This window comes from Panthera pardus, unplaced genomic scaffold (genome assembly GCF_024362965.1).
Source record: "Panthera pardus isolate Hobbes unplaced genomic scaffold, ASM2436296v1 HiC_scaffold_1, whole genome shotgun sequence".
Taxonomy (NCBI): Eukaryota; Metazoa; Chordata; class Mammalia; order Carnivora; family Felidae; genus Panthera; species Panthera pardus.
Window position 1 is genome coordinate 71,508,159 of NW_026526654.1, and position 23,401 is coordinate 71,531,559.

Sequence of the window (23,401 nt, forward strand, 5' to 3'; positions counted from 1 at the left end):
GCAAGTTAGAAGTCAAGTCTGGGAGCCTTGGTTCCTTCATTTTTGAAAATGAGACATCTTAGAGGACCTTGAGAAGACTGAATGAGGGAAGATACAGAAAGGACACAGCACACCCCTGGTGCCCATTGGGTGCCTAACACACGTCTGTTCCCTTGACCATTAAGTGAATCTGATCTGCCTTATTCTCCACTGGCTGGATTGAAATTCCCCACAGCCACGGTTTTAAAGTTTACGTGAAACATTTTCATGGCAAAATACTATTTAATAGATTTAGAAAGTACATTAGCATAGTTCCTAGTTGCTTGTCAAAACGTTCACTTGCATTCGATGGGGACTGTTTATCCTTCGCACAATTGAATTTTTAATTCATCAGATGTTCTCTTTTCCTTTTCACAGTTGTGGGATATGACCCCAGTCGTGTCTTGATGACACTACAGGCATCACAAAGATCGTACTTACTCAAGAAACGGTTGTTCTAATCCACATCATTACTGGAGCTGCAAGCGGACGTGTGAGAGTTCGAGAGAAACTGCAGAGCGGGGCTGAGCTGACGGGGGGTAGCAACGCGTACAGGGGTGAGCTCGTGAGTGAACGCTGGCGAGGGAGGCTTTCAACGCGTTCATACGATATAAAAGAAGATATTTTTTTAGCAAATGGTTTATACAGTCTGGCTGTGCTACATTGTTTTGAGCATACTGAAAACTCTGTGTGGGGTGTTTAATTTTTACATTTTCAACACTTCGTTTTGGTTGTTGCTTTGCGTGTTGGAGAAATGACGGAGGCATCTGTTCAGGGTATTTTTGGTCATTATAAAGTCGTTTCCATGTTTTCTTCACTTCCGGCACATATTCTGTGGTCAGCGTCTTTTTCTTCTGTTACCTACTCTCCGCTTCATCGGCTCTTTGCCAGTGTGTTTATATTTACGCTCTTTCTTCTCAGCGTTTCCGCTTTCACAGAAATCCTCTTCAACAGAGAGAGCTGGGAAACCATTCATGTGGGTTTTCCAGCCGACTTCTTGAATCACGTGAAGAGTTATCCCTTTCACACGTCTCACTCGCTCATGTTCTGAGTAGACGTGACCTTGTGCTTCTGCCTCCGTGTCTCCGTCTTTCCTACGTTACAAAAAGGCTGTGAGAAAGCTGCTCCCAACCACTGTCCCCACAGAGGTGGGTGATTGTAACTCAGAGCTTCAACTCGCAGTGCCTGGGTCATTTCTAATTCAGTTGGAGCTGTCTGAGCCCTTTCTGTTTTGGCTTTATTCACATAGCTCTTCCTCGCTCACAATATTCGAAACAAACACAACACAACGAAACAAAAACCCATGACCTTGGGGGGGGGGGGGGGAGCATCTGTAAGATGTGTTTCTCCGCGCTGCACCTCTGAATTTGAATGTGTTCGTTACTGCGAGATCGTATCCTGCTCTACTCACCATCTGTATTCTCTTCCCCTTTAAAAACTAGATATTTAAAGATTTTGATCTTAATGTATTTCAGAACACTGTGCACACTTTCGTACTAAACCTGTGTGATCTGAGACGTAAAAGGTACCCAGTCGTACAGCTCATACTGTGTTCCGATTGGGAATGTTAAAAATTTTTTAAAAAGTGGGTGGGGAGCTTAGAAAATGAACCTGAAGAGCTCTCAGTTGAAGGGAATCCAGACAGACGTGATGAAGTGAAATACTCTTACGTGTAGTGACTCACCTCAAGCCATTGAAGTCCCTTTTAGGAATCTTATTTTCACCTGTAAAGCCAGACTGCGTTAGCAGCAGGCATGCACGATGAGCCTGCCCCATTGTGCGCGCTTTACATGTACCGCCTCGTCACCCTCCCCTGGCAGGGGCGGCCGGGGATCACTAAGTCTCGAGATCGCCAGGTTAAATCAAGCCTCGCTGATAAACAGGCCAATGACTTGCCCTTCACTATCCATATTAGCTTGTGCATTCCTGATTTGACAGTTTTTTGGTGGTAGTATTTGAAGTGCTCCCGATTTTTCTTTCTCTTCGGGCTTTTCTTTCCAACCAGGAAAAGTACTACCAGCCTTACGTGGCTGCCGTACTCCCATTCTCTGAAGACCCCTGACACTGGCCCGTGTAGGACGCGGGGAGGGGGCTTCCTAGAGAGGGTCCGCTGCTGCAGCGCTGGGACGCAGGACCAGTGCGCACGCCCCGTGCAGCCAGAGTAACGGCGGCCATCACCCGAGACCTCAGACCGGATGAGCTCACGTGCCCAAACGCTAAGATTGCGTGTGCGCGTGCGCACGCCCACGGAAGCGGTTACCACCGGTCACATCACTGTCCCCTTCCACATGACCCTTGCTTACCATCAGTTGCCTGTTATAACTAATCCGAGTCTTTTCTGCATGATTGTGAGAGAGCTTTAAAAAGGGAATTCAAATATTCAAATATCTATATTATAGTCTACTACTAGAACTTGGAGCTGCTTACTAAGTTGCACGTGATAGAGAACCATGTGTTGGAAATGAGTAATAGAAATTAATCTGTTTTCCCTTCCTGGGTTTTGGAGCGTGGCCTGTATACGGAGAGGGAGAAGCGTTAGGGAAGCGGTAGACCAGTGCCCCTCACGCCTGACGTGGATGTGAGCTAGGTCTAGACGAGCTCACACCCCACCGGGGAAGCTGCCTGCCCCTATGGGGTCACGAGTGTACGCCGCGGTCGCCCTGGTCCGTGACCCTGCACTTCACTGCAGCCACCTCCCTCCCAGCACGGCGGGACCCCAGCCCTCAGAGCCACTCGGAGGTCGAAACCACTCGACACCCCACCGATGAGAGTCGCGATCGGAAACCACAGATGTATCATGGCATCCGCTGCTCCGCCTTTTCCTTTTTCCTCGTCTGTGTGGGTGCTTGAATTTGGTGAGAAGTGCTTAGCAAACCAGCTGTGCGTGTTTGTGATACTGTGAATTCTTTGAGTTTTACATTGAGTGCCTCCGCCATTTTTGTAACTCATGGAGAGAGAGACGCGGGTGGTGCGTGTCTTCCAAGCATTTTGTGGCTGGAGGCTTCACCCATTAGGAGTGAAGGCTGGCACCAGCACTTGGCTCTGCTCCTGTCCAGGTTAACTGTCATAGTTCTTGTTTTGCCCTATTGGAATTGCACTTTACATATGTTTTTGCTCTGTTACTTGACCAGTTCCGGCAAGTGATGCCTTACCTGAAACTGGCAAAACTGCACACATGTCATGCACAGACTTATTCTTCGTTTGGTAGGATAAAACCAATCACCTGCTCTCAGTTTCTCCAAAGAGATGTTACTGGAACCTCTAGCTGCCTGGGTTTGTGTCCACAGTAGCAAAAGTCGTTTTAAATTAAGCACTTGGAATTGCATGTCTTTTTATATGCGGTCAGTCAACGACCTGTTTCTCATTTGGTTGTTTGAATTATTCAAGGAATCATAAAATCACAAAACTGGAAGGGATCTTCAGAGATCTAGAATGTTCCAAGCAGAAAACATGTAGTCACACCAGGCAGTTGGATACAGCTGAGGTGTAAACAAGAGAACCTAAAAGAAGAGTTTTTGAGGAACAGTTGCATTTGGACCTTAACTAGTAATGGCATGACCAGGAGGAGTGACTTCCAAGCAGCTCTTGGGAACCAGTTTTGATGCTCTCATAGGGGAACCTGACACTTCTTTTGGCTCCAGCCTTGTTTACGAGTGGGTGGGTACTGCTCAATGAGGCAACTGTTGCTGGTCTTGATCAGAATAAACTCATTCTGGCGCTCTTCTCCATGGACCACCCCAGCAGCCAAATCCAAGTAGAAATCCAAGGGTGTTGAAAATTCATCTTCCCTTTTGTCTGAAGGCTAGCCTTGAGTCAGTCAGTCTTAGGGAACGTGATCACCTTTTCATGGTTTGGGATTCATTCTTTTTTTTTAATGTTTATTTATCTTTGAGAGAAAGAGACAGAGTGCAAGTGGGAGAGGGACAGAGAGACAGACACACAGAATCCAAAGCAGGCTCCAGGCTCTAAGCTGTCAGTCAGCACACAGCCGGACATGGGCCTCGAACTCATGAACCACGACATCATGACCTGAGCCCAACCGACTGAGCCACCCAGGTGCCCCAGATTCATTTTTAAAAAGCATAATTTATTTTTGCTTAAAAGCAATTTTTAAAGCCTGGATTTTGACTTTTAAGTAAAGGGAGAGCTCTAAACTGTGTACCAAAGTTACTGGCCACAAATATTCATTAAATGAGATTCCTTTGCTTTGGCCTTTTCATTGTTTAATTGTATGTAAGCGATCTACTTCACTAAGATACATATTTTAAAGTAAAAGCACTTTGCCCAAACAGTCTTCTTTTTCTCTCCTTTAAAATAATGGTAAATTTTGGGGCGCCTGCGTGGCTCAGTCGGTTATGCATCCGACCTCGGCTCAGGTCATGATCTCACGGCTCATGGGTTCGAGCCGCAAGTCAGGCTCTGTGCTGACAGCTCAGAGCCTGGAGCCTGCTTCGGATTCTGTGTCTCTCTCTGTGCCCCTTCACTGCTTGTGCTCTGTGTCTCTCTCAAAAATAAACATTAAAAAATTTTTTTAAATAAAAATAAATAAAATAATAGTAAATTTTAACTGAAAGTGGGTATCTAGCAAGTTGACTGGGAAGCACAGAGTTCTCTAGGTGCTCCTAGAGATCGTAGCCCACTTGAGCCATCTGTTGAGTGTCCACCACATACGAGGGCTTTGAACTAGGCCCTGGGGTGCTGGGGTCCACTTCCTGGCCTGGGCAGAGGCCACACGGGGAGCAGATGGGTCATTTCAGTCCCATGTAGTTCATTCAGTGAAAGGAGCATGCTTGAGGTCCCCCCGGGGAGTTCTGCGCAGGGTGCCCCTCCCCCAGCAGAAAGGGTTTCTGAGCCGGTTAAAGGTGGAGGTGGGGTTAGTGGAGTCGGGAAGTGACCTGTAGGCTGCAGAGACAGAAACAAATGCCTACGATCTGGCATCAGCCTGGCACGCAGAGGCCACAAGTGGTTTGGAGTCGCCGGAGAATAATCGCGCGCTCAAGCGGCAGTCCTGGGGCCCGAGCTCTTGTCATTACGGGCGGGCCCGTGCAGGGAGGGAGGCCGCACACAGTTCGCCAGGAGGGGTTCGCTCAGAGTTTGAGAGTCAAGTTTTCCTGCAGCTGAGGCTAGTATCAAAGTTTGTTTGTTTTTCCTTTAGAAATACCTGGGATTGTTATGTTAAAATGGCCCTTGGTAATTAATTTTTGAAGTTTCTGGAGGCACAGCCCCGTCCCGGAGGCCGTGAGGTGGAGCTGGAGACGGCTGCATGCATGGACTCAGCCTGGGAGAACTTGCCTGCTAGTTCCCTTATCGTGCAGGTGGGCCAGTCTCGGCTGCTCCCCTTTGAGAAAGGAAAGAGCTTGCCTGGGGCAGGAGGAGACTGTGCTAGACAACTGTGGCCAAGCCTGTCGGTGCGCAAGCAGGCAGCTGCCCTCAATTTCCCTGTCGGCCTTAAATCGTTCTCGCAAGTAATGGGTCATCTCAGTACAGTGTGGCAAATGTGATAAATCCTCCTCCTGGTGGCACTAGCCACGTGGAAGGGAACATTTTCCTCAATTCCGAGACTGTGAAAAGGGCTCGGGCAGCCCCCACCTCAGAGACCCGGCCCTGCCCAGCCAGGGCACCCCGACATTCTGCCGTGGGGCTCGGCACTTTCTAGTTCTTGCCATTGCATCCGTTCGCCTTTGTCTTGCGCTAGCCAGGTATCGTGTGTCCGTAACTTCATTCAGGGCACCCGTGTTCATTTTTCAACTTCTGCTCAAGTTTACAACCAAGAATTACATACATACCAACCCTTGGGGTTTTTAGTTTGTAATTTTGCCCGTGAACATTATCCCTTCCACTGAGAAACCTATTTAGGCCTAACATCCAAAAGCAGTCTTCAGAAATTAGATCTGCCCAGTACTGGAGTGGGATTCCTCCCTGTGTTCCCCGTGCCAGGAAATGTTTGCACAGCCAGTAGACAGCCCCTTGTCGGCAAAGCGGGAGGGAGGCTGAAGCCTGGAGTAGGGATCGAATTTGATGATCGTCCTTAAGACCCCTTCCAGTCCTGCGATCCTGTGATTCCATTTATGTTGTTTACTGTGTGACTAGTGGCTGACATAGGAATGTCTTTGTCTTCTGTCACATCACATAAACTGCTTGCTGCGTGTTTCCATCTAGAGGTCTGAAGAAGATAAAGAAGGTGGAACTTGATCATGGTACCATCTCATTAAAAATAGATACCTCAAACTGTCCACCTTTGTGACTTAAGAAGCGTATCTGACTTTCTTGGGAGAGACGGTGTCAGGGAACCGCAAGTTAGTTTTGACATTAGATTTAGAATCTGACCTTGATACCTTTCTCCCTCGGTTCTCTGGGAATCAGAAGAGGGCGAACTATACTACAAAAAGGGAAAATGGTTTGAAAAAAGTATTTCATTTGTCTCCACTTTTCTTTTTCCCATCCAGGTGGATGGCAGCCTTAGGTCAGTAGCATCCACCCGTATGAAGTATAGACCAAACACTTGTGTCACTGGTAACCATGGTACTCTTGATATATTTGTGTTTGACGCCATTTGCCTTGCTTTTTTAATGACTTTTTTTCACGTACTGTCACTTTGCAAAAGAAAATCTTTATATGAAAAGGACAAAAACTGTTACTAACTGGACAACAGGGAAGGTGCTAGCTCCACGTTCGTGCCTGCCTCCCACTCTTCATAACCAGGGAAATGGACTCTGCCATCGTGCACGCCGTCAGTCTGCGGCCACCTCCGCACCTGGCCGCAGCAGGCACGTCACTTTTCGGGTGTCTTTTTCTTTCTTTCTGAAATGAGATTCCCCAGGGGGTCAGGCTGAGAAGGTAATGAGCCCGAGGCTGGAACCGATCTCTCGCGTGTGGTTCCACCAGAACCCTCCGGCATGGCCATGCTGTCTGCCGGTAGAGTCCACCAACCAGACCGGACAGGCTCGACCTTGACTTCCTGACTGATCCGGTGAGACGGAGCAAGAATTTCTTACCATGTCAAAATGTCTGTATCCCGTTCTCTGTTCAAATGCTGCTGGATGTTGTGAATGTTTTTCAACTCTGCTCACTTTCCCACTGTGTTCCCTCTGACTGAAACATGCCTGTAGCCATTACCAGTGTAAGAGACTCTCAATGCAAAGTTGCCTCCACGGTTTAAAATAAATCTCTGTGGAAACCTTCCCGCATCTGTGGTCCCTCATTGTTGTCGTCAAGCTGAAACGCGCGGCCACATGCGTCCCAACAGCCCCGCTTTGGTGCTAACCGTGGGAGGGAAGGGAAGTCTCTGGGCCACTCCTGCACCTGGCTGTCTAGACCTGGGGAGAGCCACAGTCTGGAAACCAAGGTGAGCCACCGTTTACCCCAGGCCCTGCACAGCAAATGGGCTGTGGCCGCATAGTCCTTTTTCTTTTCTTTATCTTTCACGTAAGTCTGCTTTAACTGTATTGAAACTTTCCAACTGAGAAAGGACTTCAGGGCTAAAAACTCAGGAAGCCAATTTTATGGATCGGAAGAGAGGTGGGAAGAAAACAATGGCTTGCGTGGCACTGAACATTGGGTGGGGTCGCTGGACTGCCCTTCACACCAAGGCCCTGTGACTGGTGGCCCCTCTCCCTCCTGGCCCCTTTGTGACAACCCACCCACACCCTGCACTCCAGAAGTACCATCCACTCCGCCCACCCCGTTTTCTTCGGAAAAGGACGGATGCAAATGGAGCCGATACTCGCTGACCTTCCGGGCAGGCGCACCCAGAAAACCCCTTCCTGGGGTGCCTTGGCTGATAGCCTGGATCTGAGCACCTCTGAGGAACCGTCCACTTGGGTTTTCCTCCTCTATGAATGATGAGTGAGGGTTATTTTGCCTTGAACACCAAGAACGTACGTAGATATTTCTATATGTGTTTATTGATGTTGTTACAACTTTGCAGTCATTAGGAGGTAAAATGGGGTAACATAGAAGTTTTTCAAACTAGCACTAGAATGCCAGGTAATATTTTTTTAATGTTTATTTTTGAGAGAGAGAGAGCATGCAAGCAGGGGAGGGGCAGAGAGGGGGCACAGAGTCCAAAGCAAGCTCCAGGCTCCGAGCTGTCAGCACAGAGCCCGATGTGGGGCTTGAACCCACAAACCATAAGATCGTGACCTGATCCAAAGTCGGACGCTTAACCAACTAAACCACCCGGGCTCTCTGCCACGTGCATTACTGAAGCCACTCCTAATCTTAAGCAAATGTAAACTGGCCTCATGTAATTTGTTCATGTAAATATGTGCTATCCCATAATCATGCTTTGAGCCTAGGGCCACAAAGGGGATGCACACGATGGAGGCAGGGTGGACCCCTCTCCTGGGGTACGGAGGTGCACAGCCCATTAGCACGTCTCCCTCTTCCCACCCTGCTTCCCTCAAACCAACAATGCGGGGTGATCTTAAACACAGCATTTTTAAGAAAACCAAATTTTCAAGTCAAGGAGAAATTTGCACAGCGGGGGAAAAACCTGCTGCTGAAGATGAAGGTTGGCTTGTTCCTGGCCCCGGTCATATTTATTTTAAAATTCAAGTTCCCAGTCTTCCTAAGTTCCTCGTCGCCAAGGGGAAGTAGAAGTGGAGTCCGCCCACCGGCCCTTGGTGCCTGCCTTCCCTGCCCCTGAGTTGACTCTGGTCTGGCTTCCTTAGATCTCTGAGCCAGCTCTTCAGGATTTCTATTAGTTTCCCCTCTTCAGTCGATGAGGAGGATGGTCTGGCAAGAGGGCAAGTATGTGGGAACCGATTCCCGAGCTAAAAGTGAGGGAGAAACCAAGCTGTGAGAACGGCAGCTTCGTGACTGGCCTCTGCCTGTGGCTGCAAGGGCCCCAGATGGGTCATGTCACCGACCCCTGCGGGGGGCCCACAAGCGCCGCCCCAGCCCTCAGGGGTCCACACGGAGGAGTGTCCTGACGTGCTACATACAGCAGGGAGACCCAGCAGGGGAGAACAAGGAGTCAAGGGGAGTTTGCTTGACACAGACATTGGGGGCTGAGGGAGGGTCTTGAGGCAGGGGTGCGGCTGGGTGGGGCCTGCCCACGGCAGGAGTGTGAGGTGTTCGGGAACCGGGCAGGCGGTAGCCAGGGGAGAAGTGCAGCCATCCTCACGGCCACAGGGTCACCGAGAGCCTCACAACGGCTCAGGCAAGAGTGGTTATCTGTGATGGAGAGAGAGCCAGAGAGAAGACGCGGCTTCCCCCCGGAGGTTGTTTCCTGGCCACCTCCTCCCAGCTCCTCCTCTCCCGGAGCTTGTCCCTTGGGACTCTGCCCAGCTAGAGAACAAAACCCCAACAGATAACCGCCTCCAGAAATAGAAAAGCCGAGTCACGGCCAACGTGCTTCGCGTTGCTGCTATGGACGGATCCCGTTCCCCGGGGTTCGGTCAGCTTCCCAGGTGAACTTCCACCTCCCCGGTTGGGATCACCTTTACCTAGGGAGGGTGTGGCCTTGCCTAGGACTTTGATGACCCTGATCACAACCTGAGGACTTCCGTCTTCCAGGGACCCCCTGAGTTTAGAAAGATGGGGAAAAAAACGGGGGGGTGTAAAATCTGGTGAGGCACCTTACAAAACTCACCCCGACAGGCCAGGGACCCGTCTCACCGGTGAAGCCTGGGGACACTCATGGGGAAAGAGGACAGTCCCATCCTACCCTGAGTTTCATGGAGGGGAGGCTCCACGTGGAGAGGCCGCAGCCTGTGGTTAGAGAGCGAGGGCGTGGGCCGCCTTCCCAGACCCTGTGCTGAGGTGTGCGGGGTCGCAGGGGCGGGCGGCCACAGCACGCCGTCCTGGAGCCCGGTGGTGCACAGCCGCGACAAGGAAGGGACAGAGACACGAGGAGATAAGGACGGCATTCTCAAGTGAAGAGACTGTGGATGGCTGGCCTCCTTTTAATACCAGTACCGCTAGTAACACAAAGGACTGTGATCGGGAACCGCTCTCTTTCCCCTTCAAAACAGCACTCAGCCAAGCTGCTCGGCTTCCAGACCTTCTTGTTAGGCCCTGAGGGGTCGCCCCTCGGCCTGGGTGGAAAGTGCTGCCCGCCAGAGCCTGCGTGTTGGGTCCTGTGCCCTCCGGGCCCTGGGACATGGGCACCCGTCCCAGCCCATCCCCTGGGAGCGAAATCCCCCGCACAGCCCCCCTTCCCTCTGCATGCTAGACCCGGGTCTCCTTCCAACGGCGTGAGGGCCGCGCTGAGGCCGAGGCCGCTCGAACGCTCAGACTCCCGCCTCCCGGGTCGGCTATCTTGCTCGAATGAGTCTGGCCTCTCAGAGTATCCTGGCTGGTGGCTTCTTGAATTGCTGAAGTGTTTTCTCCTTTTCAGGGAGGAACACGGTAAGAGCCAAGCTGCTCGGCAGCGTCCTCCCTCCCCACCCTGGCCCTTGGCTACACACAGGTTCCTCACCCAGCGTCACCTCCCCGGGGCCCCACGGCCGGCTGCAGGCGGTGGCCCATTTGCCCACGGGCCTCCGGGAACACGGCGTCTCTACAGTGAGCACACTGGGAAACAAAAGCGTTCTGGGAAGCCAAGGAAAGAAAAGAAACCAGAGTGAACCTTCAAGAGCTGTAATGAGATCAGAGGATGTTAGAGCTAGAAAGGATCGTGTCATGTAGGGCTCTCATTTTTTAAATTAAAAATAAGCTTTTTTTCTTCTTTTTTACAGAAGCAGTACTTACTTGTTTGTTATGGGAAAATGAAATACCGATGAGCAAGAAGGAATCTGGCGCCTTCTGTTGCAGTGCTCATGGAGGACAGGCGTCCATGTGCTCAGTCCCCTCGTCCAGCCCTCCCCCGGGTCTCCAGGGCCACAGCCAGGCTGCCCGAACCCAAGAGGCCTGGTCGTCGCTCTGTGACCTGTGGGCCAGGCGCACAGATCCGGGCGGTGGGCTTGCTGGCGGAGATTTTGTAAGCACACAGGCTGACGGTGGAGGTGTCCCGATGATGCGCCCAGGGCACCAAGGGGCAGGGGGCCCTCCGCGGCCTGATGGCGCTCACCTCGGTCAGGCAGAGCCAAGCACGTCTCCCTCAGGAAGGGAGAAGAACCGAGAAGCCGCTCTGCCAGCACTCCTGGCCTGAGTCGCTCCTGGGGCGTGTGCTTCCCTGAGAACGTCCCCTGGGCATTTGTCACAGGATATTCAGAGCCCCCTCGGGTCTGTGCATCAGAGGGCTAAGCTGGGCCAGGTCTCCGAGCCAGGGTTCTGTGGCACGCTCCCCAGCACCACCACACGTCTCCTTCTACAGCCGCGCGGGTATAGCAAGAATCGGATCACAAGGAATGCACAGTTTTGGAACCGGATCTCTTCATTGAATGATACAGTGCAGACAGTTGTCGTCTCCCACAGACATTTATCTACGGCAGGGTTTTCAGGTTTGAACAGATTCCTTGTACAGGTGTTCCATAATTTATCACCTCCCTCTCTCACTAGTGCTGCGACGAGCAGCCTCGTTTCCCAGATCTTTAATTATTTCTTAGGACGGACTCCAAGGATGCGTATCCAAATTAGGCTTCTAACAAACCGGCTCTCGGAGAGGGGGCAGCGGTGTTCGAGAGCGTGCTTCCCAGACGCCGTGGCCGGGCCTGGCTGGGCCGGCACCCTCTGTGCTTGGTTCCCCCCTGTAAACGGGGTGACAGCGGTGCCCATCCCCTGGGGGCCGTGAGGACACACGCATCGTACCCAGGTGGCACTGGGAGCGGCCATTGGCACCTCGGGTGTGTGGGGGCGTCTGCTGCTGGGTTTAGTTCCCTTGTTTTAGGAGGTCTTTCCCGAGAGCTCCTCATCAAGTTGGGAAAGGCAGATCCCGAAGACAGCTGTGCTCGCCTTCTGTTCCAACATGCTTCCAGATAATTCCAGTTGTCTCCTTAGTGATTATTACTTACCTTTGCACACTCGCCATTTCTAGAAACCTGGGTGGGGGTGCGGTGGCCTTGGCCTGTCCCCAGGTCCCCATCGGTCTCCCGTTGACTTCCCTCGGCCCTGGTTCATGCCTCTCTGACACAGGAAGGCCAGCGTTTACCAGCCCCCTCTGTCACCAGGCTGCCGGAGTCAGGACAGCTCGTGGAGGAGGAGCCCCCGAGTGGTCCCCCCGACTCCAGCACTGCCCCCCTCAGCCACGCCCAAGGCAAACTGGAGACCAAAGCACTGCCTCTGAGGACAAGGCTTCTCCCTTTCTAGTCCCAATGTGCCCCTCTTAAAGCAACTCCCTAGTCCTCTTTACTCTGGTTTTAGGTCATTCCTGGGGAGAGTCAATCCTGCAGCTGCTCTGCATGGAAGTTAAAGGCTGCGACCTTCCTGGCACGATGAGCAATGGAGCCAGGTGCCCTCGGGTTCCCCGCTCAGTTAGAACCCTCCGCTGCCTCTGGACGAGGGAGACTGGAGAGAGAAGGCGCCCTCAGGTGTGAGGCAAGGGAGCTGGCTGCAGGCACTCGTCCCACAAGCCTCGTGTGGGACAGCAGTGTGCACAGATGTCACTTCCCGGTCCTCCTGATCAGCTCTTTATGGACGCCTCCCTGGAACCCAGGGCTGCACCCTGGCCCCCCCTCAGGAGGTGGAAGGAGCATAAGAGAGTGACCATGACAATGAAGGAAGTCATGCTGCACGCTGCCTGGGCCTCCCGAGCCCCTCCCTGTGAAATTAGTGCCCAGATCTGCCCCTTTCCCAAGGGGGTCATGCCACTCTAGCCTTCGCTGTACCTAGGCTGGGCGAGGGCAGGATCTGCCCTGCTGGCTGTGGGACCTCAGGCCCCCGGCACAGGCTGGCACTGAGCGGGCTGCCCACTAATATGTGAGTTAACTCCCATCTTAGAGCGTGGGCCACACGCTGGACATGCCTGGAGAGCACACCCTGCACGGGAGCCTCAGCTGTATCTCCGCTGTTGCCCAATCCCAGGGCAGCTTGCTTATGCTTCGCAAAGAACTCCATCCGGGCCTCTTTTGTAATGAGAGACTGGTTTATTCTCATGCCCCCTGGGAAAACTGGGAAGAAGTATGGCTCTTTGAAACATCAGGATTTCGAGTCCTGAGAAGTAATCCACCAGCAACGGTCCGCAGATCAGCGAGCAAAAGCGGGACATACTCGGGGCACGCGGAGGACAGAGGTGGAGTGGGGGAGCACTGGGCAGGGAGGCCTTCAGAGACAGACAGCACCAATGACAGGGGAGCTGACGGGTGCCGGCAGCTTCACAGACAATGAGGGAGCCCCCCCCCCCCAGTTGAGTTTAAGGGCAAGAATGTCAACGTGGAAGTTACAGATGGGGCTTTTCGAAATAGCTGTCACACGCTGAGATACGGTGGTATGACTGTAGTTTCTGTTAAGATCAGGTAAGAGATCTGGACCCTTGCCTTTCATTGCTCCAGAACTGAACGTGCACGCCCTCCAAAGCGAGCACAGGGAACCCAGTCACTGCTGTGACATCTGTGGCCGGTGAGCCAAGGGCTGCCCACAGGAGGGAGGAGTGACCTCTCACCATCCTTACTCTCTCTGAGCCGTGCGGGGCAGGGACGCCTCTGCCAGGCTCCTTCCTGTTCGGATGGTCGCCAGCCCTCGGCAATTCTTCTGTGGGCCTGAGAAACACTGAGAAGAGAGCTGGCAGCTTCTGTGGCTTCTCCCAGGAGCACAATGAAGGTCCTCCCTGGTCTGAGCACGGCCACGCCTGGCCCCTCACGAAGAGGACTCCCTCTGTGCCAGGAACTTTGCAGGGCCTGCCGTCAACTACTAGGATCCGAATTAATGTACATTCTAGAATAAACCTGTTGTGGAAAAGGGCCCGTGTGGCACATTAATAAAATGCAGTCTTTTTTAAAAATTTTCATCCAAGTTAGCACCTAGTGCAAGAATGATTTCAGGAGTAGAATCCAGTGCCTCATCCCCTACATATGACACCCAGTGCTCATCCCAACAAGTGTCCTCCTTAATGCCCCTTACTCATTTAGCCCATCCCCCCACCCACCACCCCTCCAGCAACCCTCAGTTTGTTCTCTGTATTTAAGAGTCTCTTATGGTCTGTCCCCCTCCCTGTTTTCATATTTTGCTTCCCCTCCCTTATGTTCATTTGTTTTGTTTCTTCAATTCCACATACGAGTGAAGTCATATTTGTCCTTCTCTGACTCATTTCGCTTAGCATAATACCCTCTAGTTCCATCCACGTTGTTGCAAATGGCAAGATTTCATTCTTTTTGCTCACCGAGCAATACTCCATAAAATGCAGTCTTAAGGAAACCACGTCACTTACTTTGTTTTGTGCACAGACCATAGTTCCATTAAGTGCCGTCCTTTCTCACTTAGGTCGTTGGGATTCAGTGTCTGAACCAGCATTCCTCCCGAGGAGACTGTCGTCTGCAATACGTACAAGAGAAGTTTATAAGCAAAAATGGACAATACCTTCCCATTCCTCTTCTCTGCCAAACAGCATATTAATTTTCGCAGTGGTGGTGGTAACAAGGGGCCACAAACTTAGTGGCTTAAGGCCACACAGACGCGTTCTCTTACAGTTGTGGAGGCCGGAGGTCTGAAATCGAGGTGTCACAGAGCCGTGCTCGCTCTGCAAGTGTTAGGGGAGACCAGTGCCTCGCCTTCCCCGGCTTCCGGGGGCCGCCTGCATTCCTTGCTCATGGCTGCCCTGCCCCAGTGACCTCTTCTTCTCCCGGAAGGAGACCGTCTCCTTCTCCAACTCGCACTCTCCTGCCTTCCTTCTGTTGACCCTCGTGCTTATGCTGGGCCCACCTGGATAACCCAGGACACTCCCCCCATCCCAATGTCCTTCATTTAGTCACTTGTGCAAGGTCCCCTTCCCCCGTGTAAAGGTGACATAGTGACAGGCCCCAGGAATTAGGACACGGACCTCGGGGGGTGGGAGGTGGTCATTATTCTGCCCACTACCGCAGAGTGGTATACGCAGCCTGCGTATACTGCCTTCTCCCTGATTTCTCTGAGCGGGTCATTTTAACCTATTAGGAGAGAACCGGCTCCACGAACCTGTCATCTCTCATCGGAGCAGCATGCTCTCCAGGAAATGCACCCCCTCACCCTTGACCTGAATGCCTCCCACAGCTGCCCTGCTCTTCAGAGGCCTCCCTTTCCTGACGCTCTGCCCACTCCCGGATGATCGTGAGGAAAAGCCTCCGGGGAGGACTGGGGTCTTTAACGTTTCTAGTTGCATAGTTCTGCCTCCCTTTTCGCAGGGAATTCGTAGGCTGTGTGTGGGCGGCAGGCAGCCACCCGGCCGTGGCAGGAGGCAGGAGTAGGGGACGCGAAGGTGCTCTTCGGAGCGGGTTCCCAGGAAGCCTCTACTGCCCGGATGAACATTCGGGAATCCTAGTCCACACGCCAGGAGCTCCTTAAGCACGTGTGTCCTCGGGAAGAAGCACCAGACTGACCCTCCTCTTGACCTGGGTCCCTCCCAGCCTTCAGTCAGCGCCTCTCCAGACACACCTGGCTGCCGTCCAGGCTGGCACAACACTGCTTGATTTCAGGTGACCAAAGAGAAGGCCCGTGGGCCCACCGGACAAGCTGGCTCTCCCCGTGGGTGTGGACCAAATGTAGGCCCACCGGCTTCCCGTCAGGAACAACGCCAAACCCACAAAACATCCTGAGAGGTCAACTCACCGCTCTGGAGTCGTGTTCTTCTTCCAAGGCAGGGATCAGGGCCCTCGTGAGAATACACACACCTGGGGAGGCACAGAGCGCTCGGTGAGGGTGGCAGGGAGCCAACTGGTGCCACGGGGACCCTCCTGCCAGCGGCCCTGAGGAGGGGTGGGCGGGTGCCTGACGAATGCCAAGTGGCCGCCTGGGCTGCCGTCTCCCTCCCCTCAGAGGGTTTTCAATCCAAATGCTGTAACTGGCTCCCGGCTGCTACTGCTTCCTTCTTGGGTCCCGTGAGACCTTCCTCTGCCCCCGGACTGGAGCCAAGATGCCTGAGAGCCCCACGTCCGGGGAGGAGGAGGAGCCCACGTTACAGGAAGGGGAGACGCAAAGTGTACAACAGTCTACGAGCCCACCGTGTGCAGAGAGTTTCTATGTGCACATAAGTCTGTCACATCTGGTCTGTGCGTCGAAAAGGACGAATAGGAAATACAAAATTTAGTAGTACTGCTTATGTCCCAAGGGTGGGATGAAGTAAAACGTTGGCTTCCTTTGCTACCCATTTCTGCACTATTTGAATTAGAATAGTTTACAACAAGCATATAATTCTATGATTATTTCTGTAATCATAAAACATACATACACACACATTTTTAACATGAGAAAAATGCCGTTGAAGTGTGCCTGACACAGAACAACATTCACAGTACACAGAATGAGAAGTTACAACAGGGCAGGAAGAGCGGAGTCCCATTTTTGTGAGGAAAGGTATCAAAACGGGAAATAGCTGCAAGGATGATACTTTGGTGCACTAAAGTGTTTAAAATGCTTATCTTTGAATGGTGGAATTATCGTTTGCCTGTCCTCGTGCCCATCTGTATTGTTTTTCAACGTGAGGTGAGAACAAGTAAGGGTTCCCGGTGCCAGGGCCCTGGGCTCTTTTCTGGGCCACTCCTGGGGGTTTCTGCTTGACCAGTTCCACCCAGTGCTGGACGCACCCTGGCAGCGCCCCGCTCAGCACCCAAGCCCGCAGGCGCAGCCTCGCAGCACGGACCGGGCACCGGGGGTGGGCGCCGGGAGCCTGGATTTGGGCCCCCACCAGCGATGGGACCGTGGGCAAGCCACCGTGGCAATTTCGGCCTTGGTTTCTTGTAGAGGGGAGACCGCTGGCCAGCCCGCTTCCTAGGGTCAGAGGGTTCTGTGGAGAAATAAAACGCATGTGTGGACCGGAGGCTCTCGGTGCATGTTTGCTTGTTACTTCGTTTCTGCATCAGCATTGGTAATTCCGGGTTTTGACTTCCATCCCAGACAGCATTCTTCATTGTCCACATCCCAGTTTATTTTTGGAGGGTCCTGCCTTGTGAGTCTGTGGATTCTGAAGTCTCCTGAGGACTCGGGCTCCAACAGCTGTTCCCCTCCATCCAGTGGCCTCAGACACTTCCTTTGTATTCACTGCCAGTGGCTCGCCGTGTGATTTCATTTGCGAGAAGGAGAAAGGCCTTCTGCCAAAAGCTATCTGCCCCATCGGCCTGCCACGGACGGATTGTCATAAATGACTCCTGAGCAAAGGAAATGAATGCTAGAAAGAGGTTCCACACGGCAGGCCTGCAGCCCCCTCCTCTGAGAGGCCCCGCTGCCCGCACCCAGCCAGGCTGAGGGCCGGGCTTGCTCACCCTGCCTGTCCGGGCACACCTCGTCTCTCCTCGCCTTGGACTTGGACGGATGAGAGCCAGGGTGAGCCTGTCTGCACCTCCTCTCCCTACCTGGGAGATAGATGTTGTGTGTTTTGTTGGCTGTTTCATCCCCTATAAGAATACACCTGAACGTTTTTTTTTCTTTTTTTCTTTTCTTTCTCTTTCTTTCTTTCTTTTTCTTTTTCTTTTTTTTTTTTTTGGTGCAAAAAGCTAGTTTTATTAAAGCATGGGGAGGACAGGTCCAGTGGGCAGAAAGAGCTGCCAATTTAAACATTAACAGAGTCTGCTGCAGGAGGATTGGCTGGGCCATTCATCCTGCCAGATACTCTCCTCTAGGGCACAGCCAAGTGGTAGGTGCTTTTTAAAATCTCCTGGAGAGGGACGTCTGGGTAACTCAGTTGGCTAAGCGTCCAGCTCTTTTTTTTTTTTCTTTTTTCAATTTATTGTCACGTTAGCTAACATACAGTGTATACAGTGTAGTCTTGGCTTCGGGAGTAGATTCCCGTGATTCATCACTTCCATACAACACCCAGTGCTCATCCCAACAAGTGCCCTCCTCAGTGCCCATCACCCATTTTCCGCTCTCTGCCTGCCCCCCCCACCGCCATCAACCCTCAGTTTGTTCTCTGTATTTAAGAGTCTCTTATGGTTTGCCTCCCTCTCTGTAACTTATTTTTCCTTCCCTTCCCCCATGGTCTTCTGTTAAGTTTCTCAAATTCCACATATGAGTGAAAACACGATTTCTGTCTTTTTCTGACTGGCTGATTTCATTAGTGTCAAACTCTTGATTTCAGCTCAGGTCGTGATCCTATGGTTCATGAGGTCAAACCCACATCAGGCTCTGTGCTGACAGCATGGAGCCTGCTTGGGAGTCCTCTCTCTCTCTCTCTCTCTCTCTCTCTCTCTGCCCCTCCACAGCTCACACTCCCTTTCTCTCTCAAAATAAATAGGGGTGCCTGGGTGGCTCAGCAGGTTGAACGTCCAACTTCGGCTCAGGTCATGATCTCACAGTTTGTGAGTTTGAGCCCTGCGTCGGGCTCTGTGCTGACAGCTCAGAGCCTGGGGCCTGCTTTGGATTCTGTGTCTCCCTCTCTCTCTCTCTGCCCTTCCCTTGCTCATGCTCTGTCTCTGCCTCAAAAATAAATAAATATTAAAAAAAATAATAACTTTAAAAAAAATCTTTAAAAATATAAATAAATAAATAAACTTAAAAAGAAAAACTGGAGATCCACAGTTTTTAGCCACAGGCCCTCCAAGGGTTTTTCTATCTTTTGAAGCTCTCCCTCAACCCAAGTGCACAAAACAGGTCTTTCCTTGACCTTCTCCCACGCCCACCCGCTCCCAAAGGAGCAGATCTGATACATCATTTGCTTCTGTGCGCTTTCTGCCTCCCAGATCACCAGCTTCATCACTACAAAGAACATATGTAGCTCTTCACACACAGCACGCATTTCTCCTCCCTGAGAAGGAGGTGAACCATCTCTCTTTCTGGCCACAAGCGATTTATAATCCTTGAGCCTCCCAGCCAGGTTTTGGAGGCCCTTTCCGAGTGACTTCAGGACGGCAAAGGGAAACACGATAATAATCTGCTGAAAGAATAACATAAAAGTATGTAAGTAATGTGTGTGTGTATATGTGTTTGTATGTGTGCATGTGTATAATTTTTTATTAAAAGAATTGGAATCAGGAGACTCCCAAAGAGGTCCGGTGACTTATCCAAGTTCCCAGCAAGTGCATGCGAAGTGGAAAACAAATTGGCAAATCCCCCTTTTCTTGACTCATTAAACCCCGGCTGAGTCCCAGGCAACACAGGTGCCAAGGGAGTGGGAAGGTATCCCATTGTTTGCAAGTATTATTCCCTGAGGATGAACTTGGCCCCGGGAGCTCTTTGCCCCACTTGTCCAGAGCCCATCACAGGCCTGTTGCTAATCCCCACCCCCAACATGAGCCAATGCCATTCTCCTCTCCCAAAGCTCTTCGACATCCTGGGCTTCCAACTGAATTAAGCAACAAACAAACAAACAAACAAAAAACCGAAAAAAAAAAAACAAAAAACTCATTGGCCTGATATAGTGGACTTCTTGTGGAGAGGTACCCCATCCCCCTCCCTGAGGGGCGGGCCCGCATCCTGTCTAAATCAACAAACACATAATGAAGTTGTTACCCTGGGCCAGGCACTGTGTTTGTCCCATCTGGCCTCGAGCCTCCCTCACCCAAGAATGTGGAAACAGAACCCTGGAAGTGAGTGCAGGTTGACTCGGTGGTGCCGCATTTGGCCCGTGTGCATGGAGAAGCGGAGCGAGTCTGTCTGCAGAAGGGGAGAGAGTGAAGCACTTGTGAGGAGTCTGTGGACAACGGTCCCAGAGAAGGGAGAAGTTTACCCTAGTTCCTCGTAGCAGTCCTGTCCTGTCCCTGACGCCCCCAAAGCCCAGCTGTGCCTCTGCCACAGGGTTCTGTGAGGACTGTCCTGTAGCCCACCAACAAATTCTCTTTGACTATTCAGCTTGAGTGGGTTCCTGTTACTTGTAACCTGACAATCCTTAAGACACAGCTTGTCTCAGCCAGGAAGTCTGCCAGTTCCTCTGTGCTAATCAGCTACCTTTCAAAATAACAGCATCCAGGTACTGCTAGGGCACTGTTGAAAATGGCTAAAGGGTGCTTTTGGTCACTCATTTGAGTGTAAACCAGTTTGGTAACTTCCTTTCCTCCAAGACTGACCAGATAGGATCAGGGACATTTGGGGGATTCAGAGTTTTGATGCAAAAAATGGAAGGAGGGAAGGGAAGGGAAGGGAAGGGAAGGGAAGGGAAGGGAAGGGAAGGGAGGAAGGAAGGAAGGAAGGAAGGAAGGAAGAAGGAAAAGAAAGGAAAAAAAGGGGAAGAAGGAAGGAGATATTTTAAGGGAGGCAATCCTGGGTGTAGGGAAGGCACCTTCAGATACTGGAAAATGTGCCCAAGGTTAGTCCTGCTCCCAGTAATAAGGAAAATAATTCATTATCATTATGACTCATTAGTATTTTTAATTTACACAATGCCTTCCTTCCAAGGAACTCATTATGTTGATGGAGGTTCATTATAAGAAAGAGATTTGGGAGTGGAATTTATGTTGGACACAGTCTTCTAAATATGGCAACAAGGACCTTTATTACATGGGTACATGATTTGAAGCAAAGCTCTCTCTATAAGCTAATTAGGAAGGGATGTAAAGCTGTGTCACGTCTGGGTGATGCTGAAGGAGAGATGTACCGCTCCCTTAAAGCCTTACTATAAAACCACATTCCCATCCAAATATTAAATGCATTACACTTGAAACTAATACGATCTTGTACATCAATTATACCTCAAAGAAATCGTGCTGCTCCTAAAATCGTAAAATATCCTGAGTTTGATATATTTGAATAGCATTAAAGTTAGTTATTGCTTGATGAGAAAACCGTATTGTACATTTTACATTTTAGCACAGGAAAACTGACAGGTGTTTCTATTCGGAAACCTGCAAAGCCAGCTTGAATAGAGCCACGCTGGTTATGAGCCAGGGGATATCTGCCACCAGCTGGACTACCCACTGGACAAAGAACTTCGCTCTGGTTCTGGGAGGTTACTGGTGCAGATTTTAAAGGAGCGGACTCCTGCCCTGGTGGATCCCATCTGGTACTTCTCCACTCGTGTGGTAATAAAATGTCCCGTCGTGCTCCTGGGAGCCTCACACACTGACCTTACACGTTGCATAAAGACTGTTTCAAAGGTCATACAACCCGGGGAAGCCAGCCACACAGGTTCTTGCAGAAAACGAGGCACCAGGAGGCATTCATGCTGTCAGCCTCTTCTGGGGTATTCTTGGTTTGGGGTCAGACCACAGTGAGGGGGAGTCAGACTTTTCCCTTTGCCCCCGACCTCAACTCATCCTCCCCATCCAGTTCCGTTCACTCAGTGAGTATTTGTCAAGGGCCTGCTCAATGGCAGCCCCAGCGCTAAGTACGAGGGGTACTGCGAGGGCCCCCGGCCTTCGTGTTCACCAAGCGTAAGCAGGCTGTTTCGTAATTAACTCACACTCACTGTTCGGGTCAGTGCCGTGATGGAAGAGTGTGTGCAGACCGTCACGAGCACGTGAGGCGGTGTGGAGTGGTGTGGGGGCCCACGTTAGCAGTGAGGTGGCATCTAAGATTTACAGGAGAGGTGGGAACAAGCTGTAAGGGTATTGGGAAGGGGTGAGGGCGGGGAGGAGGGTGCTCCGGTGTGAAGCACGGCCTGGGCAAAGAGGCCCTGAGGTGGCAGGGCTCAACCAAGGGGGGCTGAAGCTGTGTGAGCGAGGTGGAGAGTGAGGCCTGGTAAGGCTGGAGCCTTGGAGGCCAACGCCAACGACACCGAGCTCTAATGACACCAAGGGCTGATCTGAGGCAGAATGAAACATACTTGCATTTTTAAGGGTCGTTCTGCCAGCTTTGTGGAGGAAGCCACCAAGGGTGGGGGAGGGCATGAGAGGGCACTGAGAGCCCCAGTATTACTGCTTGTGTCTCAGTGACCGAGGTGCTTGGGCAGTGGTAGCGTGGAGATAAAGAGAGGCAGACAGATCGGAGGCATGTGATGGAGACTCGTTCAAATCAATTATATACAGGAGGGGAGGAAGGGGAGGTGTCAAGGATGAGCAAGAGGGTGGATGGTCATGCCATCCACTGAGGTTGGCTCAACGAGAGGAGGAAGAGATCAGTGAGGAAGACTAACACCTGGATTTTGGACATGCTGAGTACGAGGCATTTGAGACACGAGCTGGGAGCTCCGAAGAGAGACCTGGGCTGCATGCAGACCACTGGGGGACCAGGGCACGTGACAGCACGTGGGGCCACGGCCAGGGGTGAGATTCTCACAGAGAGTGCAGGGGGAGAGAAGAGGAGGCCAGGATTGGGCCGGGAGGGACTGCAGCATTTCAAGGTCACGCAGAGAAACCGCAGCCAGCTCAGGAGTTTCGGGAGGACTGAGCAGGGACGGGAGGGGCCGCAGACACAGGAGTGGCGTCACAGGGCCCATGTGGACAGGGCACAGGGCCCAGACAGCCACGGCAAGTGCTGCTGAGGGTCAGGCAGGCTGAGAACGGAGGCACATCCTCTGGGTTTGGCAACACAAGGGTCACAGGTGACCTTGGCGAGGGTCACCAACGGTTGGGAGAAAGCCAGAATGGAGTGGTTTCGGGTGAATGGGAAGGGAGGAAGGGAAGAGAGAGGCCAGCAGGGAAGGAGAGGAGGAGCGGGGTGTGGAGCAGGGACTCATCCCAGCTTGCCCAGCACTCCCCCAGCTTTGGCACTGAAAGTCCTCCATGCCGGGAACGCACTTAGCCCCGCGGAAATCCAGACAGCTAGTCGCCATAACGTGGAGTCTAGCAAAGTTATTGTGCTTGTCATTTTTAGACACGGAAATGGACATTTATGAATGCTAACGGGAAGGATCCACCTGAGGGAGGAGTCCCGGTCACCCGTCCGAAGGTTCCACGTTGCTCACACAGAAGTGAAAAGGCTGTCACTTCCTCATCCTCCCCAGGCCATCCAAGGTCCAAGCCCCAAGGTGCCCGGCAAAACCAGTGTTTCTGGTGCAAGACGACTGAATTTGCTCCCTGCAATCACATCGACGGAGGCTCTTGCCTACCACCCTGGGGACACAATGAGAGCACCTGCTTTACAGCGGGGAGAACCTGGGTGTGGGCACTGGGGCCTCCGCTCATTAAAAGCATGAAGGTGCTTCACTGGGATTTTGTTTGTAAAATTCCCCTAACTGAGGGCTGGGTAGAACTCCTTTAAAAACAACGGCTGAATCCCAGCTAGGTAATCAGATGAGGCTCCCGACCCACAGGCCAGGAGGCGTTCCAAGCACAACGCTGACTTCCTAGACTGGGACAGAGAGACCAGGGGAGCAGTCCTTGCGGAGCCCAGGGAAGGCTTGGCCCCGCCCTGAGTGCCACAGCAGCCCAGACGCCCTACCCCCATGGCAGGTGGGGAGATCCAAGCACCAAGTGGTTTCGGGGCCTCATCCAAAGCAGCCTCGGATACCTGGCAGAAAACCAAAAGCCAATGGGCAAATGACCTCTGACTTTTGGGCTCATGC

General features: G+C 52.0%; 2 protein-coding genes across 3 annotated transcripts in view; one reads left to right on the top strand and one right to left on the bottom strand.

Moving 5' to 3' along the window:
• WDFY2 (WD repeat and FYVE domain containing 2) overlaps window positions 1-7,198 on the top strand; it is a 183,005-nt gene extending 175,807 nt beyond the window's left edge. For both annotated transcript variants that reach the window (XM_019447633.2, XM_019447634.2), the window contains one exon: window positions 397-7,198. In XM_019447633.2, coding sequence (XP_019303178.1) covers window positions 397-426 — 30 coding nt within the window. In that variant the 3' untranslated portion in view covers window positions 427-7,198. The remainder of the gene's footprint in view (window positions 1-396) is intronic.
• Window positions 7,199-10,588: 3,390 nt separating this feature from the next.
• The window catches only part of LOC109265992 (uncharacterized), a 35,531-nt gene continuing 22,718 nt past the window's right edge, over window positions 10,589-23,401 (bottom strand). The window contains exons 4-5 of the mRNA XM_053899875.1: window positions 14,267-14,370; window positions 10,589-13,784 (exon numbers count right to left, since the gene is read on the bottom strand). Of these exons, the coding sequence (XP_053755850.1) occupies window positions 13,352-13,784; window positions 14,267-14,349 (516 nt within the window). The 5' untranslated portion in view covers window positions 14,350-14,370 and the 3' untranslated portion in view covers window positions 10,589-13,351. The remainder of the gene's footprint in view (window positions 13,785-14,266; window positions 14,371-23,401) is intronic.